The sequence below is a fragment of the Amblyraja radiata genome, chromosome 23 (genome assembly GCF_010909765.2).
Source record: "Amblyraja radiata isolate CabotCenter1 chromosome 23, sAmbRad1.1.pri, whole genome shotgun sequence".
Lineage (NCBI taxonomy): Eukaryota > Metazoa > Chordata > Chondrichthyes > Rajiformes > Rajidae > Amblyraja > Amblyraja radiata.
Window position 1 is genome coordinate 32,950,203 of NC_045978.1, and position 14,489 is coordinate 32,964,691.

The 14,489-nt window shown below is 42.4% G+C and overlaps 1 protein-coding gene across 2 annotated transcripts; it reads left to right on the top strand.

The window, feature by feature from the left end:
* The first annotated feature begins 3,432 nt into the window (after nucleotides 1-3,432).
* On the top strand, nucleotides 3,433-11,962 carry atp5f1e (ATP synthase F1 subunit epsilon). Of its 2 annotated transcripts, XR_004415484.1 has the most exons (4): nucleotides 3,433-3,595; nucleotides 7,735-7,858; nucleotides 10,868-11,776; nucleotides 11,882-11,962. XR_004415484.1 is itself a non-coding variant. In XM_033042000.1 (3 exons), the coding sequence occupies exons 1-2, from the start codon at nucleotides 3,564-3,566 to the stop codon at nucleotides 7,850-7,852; spliced, it is 150 nt and encodes a 49-aa protein (XP_032897891.1). In that variant the 5' UTR covers nucleotides 3,462-3,563; the 3' UTR covers nucleotides 7,853-7,858; nucleotides 10,868-11,313. The 2 variants fall into 2 exon arrangements, 1 of the variants encoding a protein (XP_032897891.1); XM_033042000.1 differs by lacking the exon at nucleotides 11,882-11,962 and having other exon boundaries at nucleotides 3,462-3,595; nucleotides 10,868-11,313.
* Nucleotides 11,963-14,489: the final 2,527 nt, after the last annotated feature.

A 14,489-nucleotide genomic window follows, 5' to 3' on the forward strand; every position in this document is an offset into this window, starting at 1 on the left:
ATATACCCAAAAAGTTGCATCCCTTTTTAAATCTTAACCCAGCTATGTCCCATGAATTTATAGAACGCAAAGGTTCCCCCTCAGTCTCCTATGCTCCGGGGAAGATAGTCCCAGCCAGTGCAGCCTGTTAAGTCAGTCCAAATACCAACTTCAAATCCGACTGCAACACTATAAATATATTGCTATTATGCTCCCTGCCACCTGTGTACACAGAAATAACATTACTGAACCAAATTCATCTCAATAAAACCTTGATATATCACTGGGAAGTACAAAGTATAACACAACTAGATGAGGCGCTGAGGCATTTCTGATGGGCTGACCAGTTGTTGGTGGAAATAACCTGTGGATCGTGTTAAAACACTCACCATTAGCAGTCACCCCCTGATATGATAAATATCAGTTTGAATTGGGAAATGTACATTTTGCAAACCTGACAAAATTAATCATAGGAGCTGAATTAAGCCATTTGGCCCTTGGAGTCTGCTCTGCCATTTGATCGTGGTTCATCTCTTTTTCTCTTTCAACACCATTTTCCTGATTCCGCCCTGAGCCGTTAACACCCTTACTAATCGAGAACATATTAATCTACCCTTTAAAAGTACCCAATGGGTTGGCCTCCACAGCTATCTGTGGCAATGAATTCCACGGATTCAGCACCCTCTGGCTTAAGAAATGCCCCCTTAATTCCATTCTAAAGGTACGTCCTTTTATTCTGAGTGTGCCCTCTGGTCCGAGACTCTCCCACTACTGGAAACGTGATTAAAATGAAACAGTTTCAATTATAAAAATGAGTGTTGCTGTGGGAGAATATAATTTAGCTTCAGTGCAAGAGCCACAGAAGCACAACGCAGTAGTGTGATAAAGTTCTGGTGACATTTCACTGAAGAAATACAAGGATAGGAGTAAGCCCTCCTCCAGTTGCATCTGCTCCTTAACCTCCGATTCTGATTCATGCACATCCTTCGACTTCTTCCATATCCCAAAGGATAATCTCAATTTAGGAATTACTCAATAACTTTGCCCGAATAAATAAATACCAAAGCTATCAATCCTCGGGAGAAAAAAAATCTCCTGTCACCTCAGATCAAAATGGCCAATGCCTTATTATTGCACCCTGTTTCTACTTTATCTAGCCATCTCAAACTGTCAGCATCAAACCCTCTCAAAATGGCACATTGCAGCTGAGCATGTTGTTTTAAATCTCTGGAGTTTACTTTTACTTTTTGGGATATGAGTGTTACTGGATTCTTGTTTTACTAGAAGATAACCAATTGCCTTCAACTATTGCAACCCTTCTGGTGAAGCTGCTCCAACAGTGCCTTTGGGAGGGAGTTCCGGGATATATGCCCAAGCTAAAACCACCAGCTAATGAGTTTTCATTGTACCACCCTTTGTGTGGAAAACGTTTATATTAAATTTTTTCACCTTAAACCTATGTACTCTGGTCCTCGCTTCACCCACTCTGGGCAAGAGACTGTGCATCTACCTGATCTATTCCTCTCATGATTTTATAGGTTCATGATCATCCCTTTATAGATCACCCCTCATCCTCCTGTGCTCCAAGGAATAGAGTCCCAGCCTACTCAACCTCTCCCTATAGCTCAGACCCTCTAGTTCTGGAAAAATCCTTGTAAATCTTCTCTGTACCCTTTCCAGCTTGACAACATCTTTCCTATAACATGGTGCCCAGAACTGAACACAACACTCTAAATGTGGTCTGACCAACATGACCTCCCAACTTCTATACTCAATACTCAAACTGATGAAGTCTTTTTAACCACTCTATCAACCTGCGATTTGACCTTCAAGGAACCATGCACTCCTAGATTCCTCTGCTCTAGAACACTCCATAGCCCTACCATTCACTGTGTAGGTCCTGCCCTTGTTAGACTTCCTAAAATGCAACACCTCACATTTCTCTATTAAATTCCATCAACCATTCCTCAGCCCACCTGGCCAATCGATCAAGATCCTGCTGCAATTTTTCACAGCCATCTTCACTATCTGCAAAACCACACACTTTTATATCATCATCTTGCCATGTATGTTCTCATCCAAATCATTGATGAAGATGACAAACAGTAACAGGCCCAGCACTGAACCCCGAGGCACACCACTAGTCACAGGCCTCCAGTCCGAGAAGCTACCTTCTATGAAGCTAATTTTCTATCCAGCTAACTATCTCTCTTTGGATCCCAAGCAATCTAACCTTCCAGAGCAAGAGCAGCCTACCATGTGGAATCTTCGAATGCCTTATTGAAATTCATTTATACATCTACAACTCTGCCCTCATTGACCTTTTTGGGCATGTCTTCAAAGAACTCAAATCAGATTTGTGAGACACAACCTCCTATGGACAAAACCATATTGGCCTAATCAGCCCTTGTCCATCCAAATGCCAGTATATCCTATCCCTCGGAATACTCTCCAGTAACTTTCCGAATATAGTTGTTAAGCACAATGCCCAATAGTTCTCTGCATATTCCCAGCACTGAACCCTGAGGCACAACAATGTACCACGCCAATATGACGCAAAACTGCATTTCGTTGTACCCATACTTAGTATTTGTGCAATGACATTAAAGTTGAATTGAATTGAATTCTCTGCATATTCCCTGCAGCCAGTTCTTGAATAGAGGCACATTTGCCACCCTCCAGTCTTACTGCACCTCTCCTGAATAGCGAAGGAATAGGCGACGTTTTGGGTCAGACAACGTCGCCTATTCCTTAGCTCCATAGATGCTGCGAGATGTCCTGCAGGGTGCTGTTGCAGTTCGCAGACTGACAGCCGCCGGTGATAGTGTCTTTCTCCGGGGTTCAGCGCTGAGCCGAATAGCCTGATTGGTATTTAAGAAGGAACTGCAGATGCTGGAAAATCAAAGGTACACAAAAATGCTGGAGAAACTCAGCGAGTGCAACAGCATCTATGGAGCGAAAGAGATAGGCAATGTTTCGGGCCAAAACCCTTCTTCAGACTAATCGGGGTACGGGGAGAAGAAAGGAAAAAGGAGGAGGAGCCTGAGGGATGGGAGGAGACAGCAAGGGCTAACAAAATTGGGAGAATTCAATGTACTTTGGCCAACGAGAGTTGTCTTTTAAATGTGCTATATAAATAAATGTGACTTGACTTGACAATGTTCATGCCCGCAGGATGCAGACTCCCCAAGCGGAATATGAGGTGCTGCTCCTCCAATTTCCGATGTTGCTCGCTCTTGGCCATGGAGGAGACCCAGGACAGAGAGGTCGGACGGGGAATGGGAGGGGGAGATGGCCTGATTGGTGCATTGCCTCCAAATGCTGCTCTATGATTGGTTTAGACGCTGCAAGCTGTGACTGGTTTTCTGTTACAAGGAAGCTGATTGGATATATGTCTGCGAGCGCTGCTTTGTGATTGGTTGCATCTGACCAGAGTTGGTTTCCTATTGGTCGTTGTCCCAGCCCGCCGTTTATTGGATGGATGGTGCCGGCCGCGCTAGACCCGTCGCCATCTTTACCAAAGGTCCAATAGCAATCTTTGGATTTATAAGATCTTTGATCTTTATTACGGGACCGGAGCGAAAATGGTGGCGTACTGGAGACAGGCTGGGCTGAGGTAGGCCGCAGTATAAACCACAGGGGCTGGCCGGCTGTCTGTCCGTCCGTCCCTCGCTGCCCGCGGGACTGGGCCGTACAGGAGGCCGGAGCGGCGCCGCTCACTCCCACCTTGACTGGAGCGGCCGCCCCGGCGATGGGTGCAGCGCCCGTGGGTGGCGGCGGGCACAGCATCCCGGCGGGGGCTGGGGAGGGGAGGCGGTGCTCTTGTGTGACCTTGGGTGCGGTTGTAGTATCTCTGGGAGGGCCGAGTGTACGGCGCCCCTGGGTGCATATGGGGTGGAGGGTCCATTGCCCAGTATGCTCTTAGGGCAGGGGGTGTAGTGACCTTGAGGGGTGCAGGGCTCTTGGGGGAGGGGTTGCAGTGCCCTTGGGGGAGGGGGGTTGGCATGTAGTAAATGTGATGACATTTGACACGTTCTAACAGTCCTACCTGAAAAAAAATGGTGTTTATTAAAACTCTCAACAATTATTTAGAGACGCAAGAGACTGCAGATGTTGAAATTTTGAGCAAAAACAAACCGCTTGAGAAACTTAGCAAGTTAGACAGCATTCGTGGAGTGATTCGGACAGACGATAGTGCCCTTCTTTGGACAATTGGGGTGGTGTGTTGCTACAGCAGTAGGCCTTACCCCGCCAGAGACCCGGGTTTGATTCTGATTATGGATGCTGTTTGTATGGAGTTTGTACATTCTCCCCATGGGGGGTTTTCCAGGTGCTCTTGTTTCCTCCCACACTCCAAAGACGTAGAGGTTTGTAGGTTAATTGGCTTCAGTAAAAATGGTAAATTGTCCCTAGTATGTAGGATTGTGCTGGTGTAGGGGAATTGCTGGCATGCGCGGATTTAATAGGTCGAAGGGCCTGTTTCCGCACTGTATCTAAACCAAAGATCTTAAGATCTTTGATCTAAACTAATGTGGAAGGAGAGATTGCTGGTAGATAGAGGTGTGGGGATGTTTGTGGCAAGAATTAGCAAGTGATAGATATCCGGAACACCTAGAGAAAGCCCACACGGTCGTGGGGAGAACAAACAAACTCCCAGAGTCAGGATCGAACCCAGGTCTCTGGCACTGTAAGACAGCGACTCTACCACTGCACCACTATTCTGATGGAGAGATAATGTCATTTTTCTGAGTATAGGGAGGTTTCACGGCAGTCGGGTCACGACCCATGACCCGTACTGTTGCTACGCTACTCCAAATGGATTACACGCGATGAACTGCAGGTAGGCACTTACCATTGTTTCCAGCATAGCGGGCCCGTTAAAACCAGCTGAAATTGTCAATTTTTGCGCTGTAAATAATTATGGAAATCGGGATAAGCGTGAGAGACAATTCCAAAAGTGAGGAGAAATGGCGGTAGATAGAAACGAGAGCTGAAGGGGACAACAACAGCCAGAGTGCTTGGCGAACATTGGCCGTTTGCTCACTGCATTTCATCAAGTAAGGCATTACTTGTGTTTTTTAATCGCTCATGGTTCTCGTGGGTTTTTACACACAAAATGAAAACGCATCTGAAGAAAAATTTACAGCCAGATTTATCACTTCTGAGAATTTTTAGATATCAAAGGAATCAAGAAAAAACACAAATAATGACTTACTTGATGAAATGAGCAAACGCGATAATTCCCGATATTTTCAATGTTTACCAAGCACTTTAGCTGCTGTAGTCCCTTCAGTTCTCGCTTCTCTATACCTTCATTTCGCTTCACTTTTGGAATTCTGAAGTTGGGTACATGTCTCTCACACTTACCCCGACTCCCACAATTGTTATCAGCGCAAAAATTCAACATTTTGGCGGTTTTTAACAGGTAGGAAAGTATGCGTTTCTAGCATTAATAACATATACCGGAAGTGACGGGTGTCTTCCAGTTGGATTTAGTGGCTCCGTGCGTCAAGCCCTATGACCCAGTGACCTTTCGTGCAACCCCCCTATAGTGGCAGTTTTGTTCTGACTGAAAATACTCCCTTTCCTCTATAGTTCAATATTCATCTGAGCTCAATAGTGCTTTATTTGTCACACATTCAACTGCACAGTGAATTTTTTTTTTTGCATATGTTATACATGAGGGCAACGTAATTATTGGCGCCATTATTCAAAATCCAGTCCCATGTGTTGAATGTACTGGTGCAGTTCCCGAAAACCAATGCCCCTCTCTTCTCACAGCATTTTTGTGTCCCGGGGTCACCTCCTTGCTCCTCACGTCTGACATCTCCAGCTCCATCCCAGTTACGACGCCTGCCGAGCCATCGGGCGTGGTTCTGCTGAGCCTTCAGGCGAGGTCCGACTGACTGCAGGCCTTTGGGCGGACTCTGTTGTGCTTTCGTGCGGGTTGCCAGTCCTGTTGGACCCTGAGCTGGGCTTGCCTACTGGGAATGTCCCACCCGCTGCCAGCCAGCAGCTCTTCTCATTATCACAGACGGTTTAGCACTCCCTTGGGGCTGTTAGCTTGGATTACGCATTGGTTTCCAGAGTCGACTTGACCCAGAAGTTTCTGACTTGAAGATTCTGTTACTTCATCTGGGGATGTTGCTGCAGTCTGCAAACTGCATCAAGTAAAATGCCTCTTTTTGGTTTGAATATATTAAAACAAGATCAGTTTTGAATTTGCTTGGAAATAAGATTAGCTGCCCACACCATGCTTGTAAATTTACAATCAAAATCTTCTTTCAAACAATCCCCTCGGGTACTTGTTCACTAAAGTTTACATAGGCCAGGCCTACAAAACAACTGTCAATGATGTTTTCAGAATTGCCACTAGTGCAGGTACATTCCACCTTAATTAACAGGCCATGACAATATGCAGTGGTCATAGTGTGGGTTTTCAATGTCCCATACAGCTGCAGCAAAACCTCTCTACCTTTATTTTGTACATTCTTTGCAATAAAGGAGAAAAGTTCATTTTTCTTGCTAATTAATATAGGCTTTGGAGTTTGCCATTTAGCCGCTTTTAACCTGCTCTTCCATTAATCAAGATGCTGTCTGATCTGCCTCTCTTTTTCTCCACTATCCCCATATCCCTTGATTCCCATAATATCCAGAAGCCCATTGATCTGTTTTGAAGGAACTCATTCAATATTGCAACAACCCCTTTAGGGCAGACGATTACAAAGATTCATTACCCTTTAAAGTAATTTCTCCCCATTTTGGTCCTAAATGATCTACTTTTTATTCTAAGACTTTGACTCCTGATTCTGGACTCTCACCCATGGGAAATATGTACTCTGCATCCTGTAAACCCATGTAAGAATTTTGTGTAGGAAGGAACTGCAGATTCTGGTTTAAACCAAAGATAGACACTAACAGCTGAAGTATTTCAGCGGGTCAAGCTGCATCTCTGAAGAAAAGGAATAGGTGACGTTTTGGGTCAAGACCCTTTTTCAGACTGAGGGTCAGGGGAAAGGGGAACGAGAGATGTAGACGGTGATATAGATGAAAGAAATTAAAGATATGCAAAAAAGTAACGATGATCAAGAAAATGGTTCAATGTTAGTTGTGGGCTAGGTGCAAATAAGTTATACATACAATGAAACTCACCAGGATGGCAGTAAAATAAATACAATGACTAGGGTAAAGGAGGGAACAAGAGATAAGGGATAGGTGGGTTATTTGTAAGTTTTAAAGCCATCTCCTCTCATTCTGCTAAAGTCCCAATCTACTTGGCAAGCCTGCTATTCCTGTAACCAATCTAGTGATTCTTCACTGCTTATTCAATGGCATGCTTTTATTTCCTTGGTCAAAAAGATTTAAATACACTCCAGGTGTGGGCTCGCCATATATAATTGCAGTGAGAGAAATTCCATTGACCTGCTAAGTTCTTCCAGCAGTTTGTTTTGCTCGTAATTACAATATGACTGATACTACTGTTAATGATTTGGATCAAATCACTTGGATCTTTTCAGTAAAATTCTATCCAGTGTGTGGTTACCTTTTCTGTGTATGTGGCACAGGATGAAAAAGGGATCAAAGTAATTAAACAGGCAGCAACAAAAGCACCATCTTCCTGTTTGGTAGCTTCAACATAATTAACACTTCAAAATGGTTGTTAGACTTGCCACTTCTATGACTACGCCTTTGTTATTATCCTTGAGCCAACAAATAAGGGAATGCTCTGATTTTTTTTTGTATGTTTTCTTCCAGTTACATTCGTTATTCTCGGATTTGTGCAATGGCTCTGCGGGCTGCACTGAAACCACAGTTCCAAGCAGAGGCCAAGAAAGTAGGAGATGTAACTGTAAAACTCAACAAACCAAAATAGTAATGTGTAAGTACTGCAGTTTGCAGATCTGCTTGGAGATGCTTGGATCATTTTAGATATAGCAAAATGCAGCAAATTATTGTGTGATGCAGTTTATTTGTGAAAAGATTTTAACCTTAGAAAATAGTTTCCAGAAAGAAATGTAAAGTTATTCAGATTTTATTTTTTTCTGTTCTGGGAACACACGTAACTCTCAGTTCTATTTTAGTTGATCTCTGTATCCTCTCCCAAGGTCTTGCCAACCTTCCTAAAGTGTGTTGCTCAAATTGCACATAATGTTCCAGCTGGAATTTAAACAATGTATTTTAAATGTTTGCTTTTACAACACTGCCTCTGCTATACAATCAAGGGTACGCATACTTTTAATCTTCTCAACTTATCCTGTCAACTGCAAAATTTCTTCATGTACACCACTGGGTAGCTCTGTTCCTGCACTCTTATGAATTCATTGATAAAACCTCACATAACTGCTTCTTGTCAATAATGATAAAACATAAGAACTAGAAGCATGAGTAGAACCTAATACCGGCTCTATAATTTTCTAAAATTATAGCTGATCTTTAATATCCAAATAGTTATCACTCTGTCTTAGATATACTAAATGACTGGGTTGCTGTCAGCCCTCATGAATAGAGATCTGCAAAGATTTACTTTCCCCAAGTGAAGAAACTTATGACTTGCTTAGAATGGCAGACCTTTTATTTTGGGACTGAACCCTATCTCTAGACATCCCAGCCAGGGGTACATCGTTCATGAATTTATTCAGTCAAGCCCTGAATACAAATTATTTGTCAATAAGTCTGCCTTTCATCCTTCATCAGTCTGAAGAAGGGTTTCGGCCCGAAATGTTGCCTATTTCCTTCGCTCCATAGATGCTGCTGCACCCGCTGAGTTTCTCCAGCTTTATTGTGTACCTTTCATTCTTCTAATCCTGTGGAAGGTAATGGGCTAATTTTGCATGATCCTTTTTTTAGTGTGACTTCCTCACCTTCCCCCCTCTTTTCAGGAATCAATCTGATGAACTTCTGTTGCACCCTCTATCCCAATTATATCTAATTTCCTTGGACAGGGAGACTTGCATACTATTCCAGTTGGTGCACAAGAGCTCTGTATAATTGAAGCTCGCGCTTCTGTATAATTGAAGCTCGCGTTATTTCCCTTGAAATAAATGCCAAATTAGTTGCTAATTGCTTCCTGTACCTGAATGTTAACTTTGAGTAATTTTTGTATGCGAGGCACCCAGCTCCCTAAGAATTCCATTTCTGAATTTTAATCAAAAATGGGTGTCTTGATTTCTGCACATATTCCATCTGCCTTGCCCTTCTGGATTACTTTGACAGACTAGAATCTCATGACGTTGTCTGCATCGTTGTAAATCACCGTGCTACTCCAGCAGATTACATCAAGCCCCACTACTAACGCACTGAAGACCCGAGGCCTCCACTGTTGCTCCCAATGACACCCCACTGGTCACAGCCTTCCAAACTGAATTGAATATTCATTTAAGGTACACAAAAATGCTGGAGAAGCTCAGCGGGTGCAGCAGCATCTATGGAGAGAAGGAATTAGATAACGTTTCGGGCCGAAACCCTTCATCAGACTGATAGGGGGTGGCGGGGAGAAGTAAGGGAAAAGGAGGAGGAGGAGCCCGAGGGCTGGGGGATGGGAGGAGGCAGCTCGAGGGCTGAGGAAGGGGAGGAGACAGCAAGGGCTAACAAAATTGGGAGAATTCAATTGATCATTGAACATTGAATTCTCCCAATCTTGTTAGCCCTTGCTGTCTCCTCCCCTTCTTCAGCCCTCGGGCTGTCTCCTCCCATCCCCCAGCCCTCGGGCTCCTCCTCCTTTTTACTTCCTCCATTCAGGAATAGCTACTTCCCCTCAGCCATCAGGCTATTAAACCTGGCTCGGACAATACTCTGATTATTAACAACCACTTTCTGTTATTTGCACTTTACCAGTTTATTTATTCATGTGTGTATATATTTATATCATGGTATATGGACACATTTATCTGTTTTGTTGTAAATGCCTACTATTTTCTTTGTGCTTAAGCAAAGCAAGAATTTCATTGTCCTATACAGGGACACATGACAATAAACTCACTTGAACTTGAACTTCTCCCCGCCACCCCCTATCAGTCTGAAGAAGGGTTTCGGCCCGAAACGTTACCTATTTCCTTTGCTCCATAGATGCTGCTGCACCCGCTTAGTTTCTCCAGCATTTTTGTGTACCTTCGATTTTCCAGCATCTGCAGTTCCTTCTTGAATATTCATTTATACTGTTTTAGTTGGCCAATGCTCAATACAATATATTGCACCCGATGCCATTTGCATTAGTCTTGTGTTGTATTCCTTTCAAGGCCTTAAAATCCCATTCCACTAGGTCTTGTTTTTCCACCCAACCCTTCTTATCTACTTTGGAAGTTGCAACCTCAAACAAAAACCTCGATTGTTTTTGTAAATTCATGTTCTCTCTGCTTAATACTGTTACACTGGTATCTCCTTAGCACATAGATTGTGTTTCCAGGAACAATAGCCATACTGGATTTGGTACTAAAAGGGTTGATTGCAGCATTTTAGTTGTATTATTGTTGCATTATTGGCAATACTGCTGTGCCCAGAATCCTATGCAAATCGAGCAGCAGGGCTTTCTTTGGCTGTTGCAATGAGTTTTGGCCATTGTGAGTTTTGCATTTATTCGCTAGAAGTTGGCCATTGCTTGTTGCTGTCATGCATGTCATTGTAGTTTTCTCCTCCATCATAACCAACTTGCAACTCATTCCTTCACAGTTTGATTTGATTAGATTTTAAACTAAGGACTAAAGCTCTTAGTATTTATATGAAATTACATTAAATTATTGTTTTCCTCAATTTCCAATGAGATTTTCTTTTGGTATTGTAGCAATTTTGACTAGCTACTGGCTAACTGCTCTAAAATTCATTGTAACGTTGAAAGAATTAGCATATAATGTACTATTTATTACTTATATTACGTGTGCTTAATTTTCTCCAGGATTTGAGGAACCTCCATAACCTGAACATTTGAAGATGAGAACTTGTTCAACCTATCATCCCAATAGTTGGAACTTTTAACCCATTCGAAGACTGCAAAACAGACCAAATGTTGATTCAAAATACAGAGATTATTTAAATATACATACTTTACTGGATAATGGAGTTTTTTCTTGTATTGAGCAAGCTAGCACATCTGTAGGGGGTTATTGTTTGTTTAAAATCTGATGTTATTTGTCCCTCAGTATTCCACACTCTAAACTCTTGGTGCATAGTTGAGGACGCCATCCACTTTATCTGTTGCAATATTGGCAAGGACTATTCAAATTGGGACAATGGGAAATATTGTTCCTCACCTCCCAAAAAATATAATCGTTAAGGGAAGGGTGGGTGGTGGTGCATGAAGGAATTATGTACATAGTTCATTAAAAAACTCAGAAAATCAAAGATTACAAGACTGTTGATCCATAACTCGGTTGTCATTAGTACATCTAGAGTTGCTGATTTTGATTAGTGCATTCATGGTTCATGTGTTGTTGAAGGTGAAGTTTGCAATTGACATTGCTTCTTGGATCAGTCGGTGGACAGGCAAACACAAAAACTTCTAGGTTATATTTTTAATTAAAAGGCAAACATCCAATAGCATTTGGTATATAGTTTCGAAGTCTTGCATCATCTCATTCAGTGCCGAGTCTGAATCCGTACAGGAGCAGGAGCTGCCTCTTGTTGCTGTTCTACTCGGTCTATTAACGTAGTAGAAAGATTCCCTGTGGCTACACTTCTGTTAAACTAGCAGTTAAAAAACAAGCTAATGTTTTATCGTGGCCTGGTCAGAAGGAAACCTTCCATCATGCTTAAATGGAGACTGGGTGTTGTTTAATAAATGCAATAAGAGTGGTTGGTGTTAAAGGTACACAAAATTGCTGGGGGAACTCAGCGGGTGCAGCAGCATCTATGGAGCGAAGGAAATAGGCGACGTTTCGGGCCGAAACCCTTCTTCAGACTGGTGTTAAAGGTGGATTTAAAACCTAAAATCCTGGTATCTCAAGGCAATACACATTATTGTTCAATATCAAGGAAAGGGCACCAAATTTAAAGTAATATACTTTAAGGGTGAGTGCAGAGATCTAATGCAAAGCAGCAAGTAAACAAAAACATTTTCAGAGGCAATAGCTATGAATACAAAGTGAAGCCTAATTTATTCTGGATTGTACAAAATTGAATTGTAGTCTGGGACTTGGACTCATTTGCCAAATATTTAATTGAGCGACTTATTTGTTATATCTTGGAGGGTGTACTGCATTTACATCTCACATCTTGCACTGAGATGTGCCTCAGGTTATAATACATATAATTTTGTGCATTATTTTCAAGTCTTGCATCATCTTATTCAGTGCCCTGTCATGAAGAACATTATTTCATTTGACTTTTATTTCATCTGACAGCTTTTGTAGTGATACCAGGTTCATACCACATACTGTCTAATTTGAGCCTTTGTACAAAACGCAATGCATTAATAGAAGAATGCTGAAAATAAGCCGTTGTTTTGTACAGAGTCTTGATTAGATTGCCTCTGCCCCCTCCAAAAACACAAGGACTGTTCTTTCAGTGCCTTGATTTAGCGCATTTGACATTTATAATGACACCTGCACTGAGGCAGGAAAAAGCGTGACAGGTAATGTGTGAACACAGGCATTGATAGGCAGCTGTTTGGACAAAGGCTAGAGATTTTAAGAAAAAGATGAGACAGAAGGATTAAAGAATTGTGAATCCAGAGAAAGGAATGGTGGGGGAGGGGAGACATAGATGCACCTCCTCTAATCGCATCTGCATCTAATGTTCCCAATGTGGCCTCCTGTACATTGGCGAGACCAAGCGCAGACTCACCGACCATTTCACCTGCGCTTGGTCTGCCAAGGCGCACCGGATCTCCTGGTTGCTAATTATTTTAACTTCCACTCCCATATTGACCTTTTTGTCCTGGGACTCGTCCGTTGCCAGTGTGAGGTCACACAAACTGGAGGAGCAGCACCTTGCATTTTGCTTGGGTAGTTGAGAACTTCATTGTATAAACATTGAGTTGTCCAATTTTAGGTTACCTCGAACAAACATCTTCCACTCCTCCCTCGTCCCCTCTCCTGTGCCCCACCTGGGCTCACACACCTATTTCTCCTTACTCCATCAGTCCAAAGAAGGGTCCCAACATGAAAGCGCTGACCCCGTATCCTCCCGTGATGGTGCCTGTCCCACAGAGTTACTCCAGCACTTTGTGGTCAGACTTAAAATATGGGGTCAACCATTCAGGACAGGTCAGGGGGATTCTTCACCAAGTGGGTAGTGGATCCTTGGAATCACCAGTCCAAAATAGCTGTTGACATTGGTAGATTTTGGGATATGAAAAAAATTCCAGAATATGGTGTTAATGCAGGAAAGTGGTGGTGAGGTAAGATCCGTCAAGATCTTATTGAATGACTGACCTGGCTTTGAAGGATGGAGATTTACCAGCTGGGTTTTTGGGATACCCTAATGATCACTTTTATTGATACTTTATTATTTTTTTCTCACAAACCAATTTAACAATCCTGGTGTGCTATGGATTTGGAATTATTCTGGTTTTAGTCCAGGCTATTGCACTAGTCCATTGGCACAACCACCGTCATATCAGTGAGCCACCAGTAGAATATGTGCTTCATCATTGCTTGATTCGGCCATTGATATAAGCGACGCACATTTATTGATGTAAGATAAATCATCTTTACAATAAGACTAAACATGACCCTAAAGGTATCCCCACTGTAACACACAGCAACTTTTACAATAGCATAAATGATTTAAACCTTTTTCAAGTTACACATTGTACAGTTGGGATGGCTTTTATTGCACAAGCCATCCCAATCCAATTTGTCAGTGCTTTAAATGAACTACCTGATACATTCACCAACTCCATCTTGCATATCCTTCTATTCCTTTGTCAGGTGCTTGTTTGGTTTTCCCTTGAAAGTATTGCAGTCTGTCACAATTTTTCTATAGCATTCGCTACAATTAAGACAGCATTTACACCAAAAATAAAATGCTTAATTCCAGTGCTGAACAAATGTAAATCTTTGAGGATGGTGGCAATGAGGAGGATACAGAGTTTATGTATGGTGTGGGGCAATGTGGAATGGTTTTTGGGGGGAGATGAGAAAATTAAGATCCAATTCTCTAAAATCTGCTATTGGCTTGTACTTTGCAGTGAGACAGTATAGGAGTATTTAGGCACAATTAGGCATTTACTTTGGAGATTAACAGATTTATGAAGTCTATGCAGCCCAATGATTACAGAACCAATGTCCCCCTCATCCCCCCCCCCCCCTAAAAATATTTAATTTTAAGAATGCAAAATAATTTTACATCTAATTAATAATTTTACATCTAATCATCTAATAAATTTTACATCTAATAAAATTTTACATCGTCTGAAGAAGGGTCTCATCCCAAAACGTTGCCTACTTCCTTCGCTCCATAGATGCTGCCTCACCCGCTGAGTTTCTCCAGCATTTTTGTCTACCTTGCATCTAATGGAGCTGTCGGTCTGAAGAAGGGTTTCGGCCCGAAACGTCGCCTATTTCCTTCGCTCCATA

What these genes read in the sequence shown, in the direction of transcription:
- atp5f1e (XM_033042000.1), top strand. Translation starts at nt 3,564, where the DNA reads ATGGTGGCGTACTGGAGACAGGCTGGGCTGAG. An exon ending in TGGAGACAGGCTGGGCTGAG is followed by an intron (nt 3,596 to 7,734) that starts GTAGGCCGCAGT and finishes GTTTTCTTCCAG; the next exon opens with TTACATTCGTTATTCTCGGA.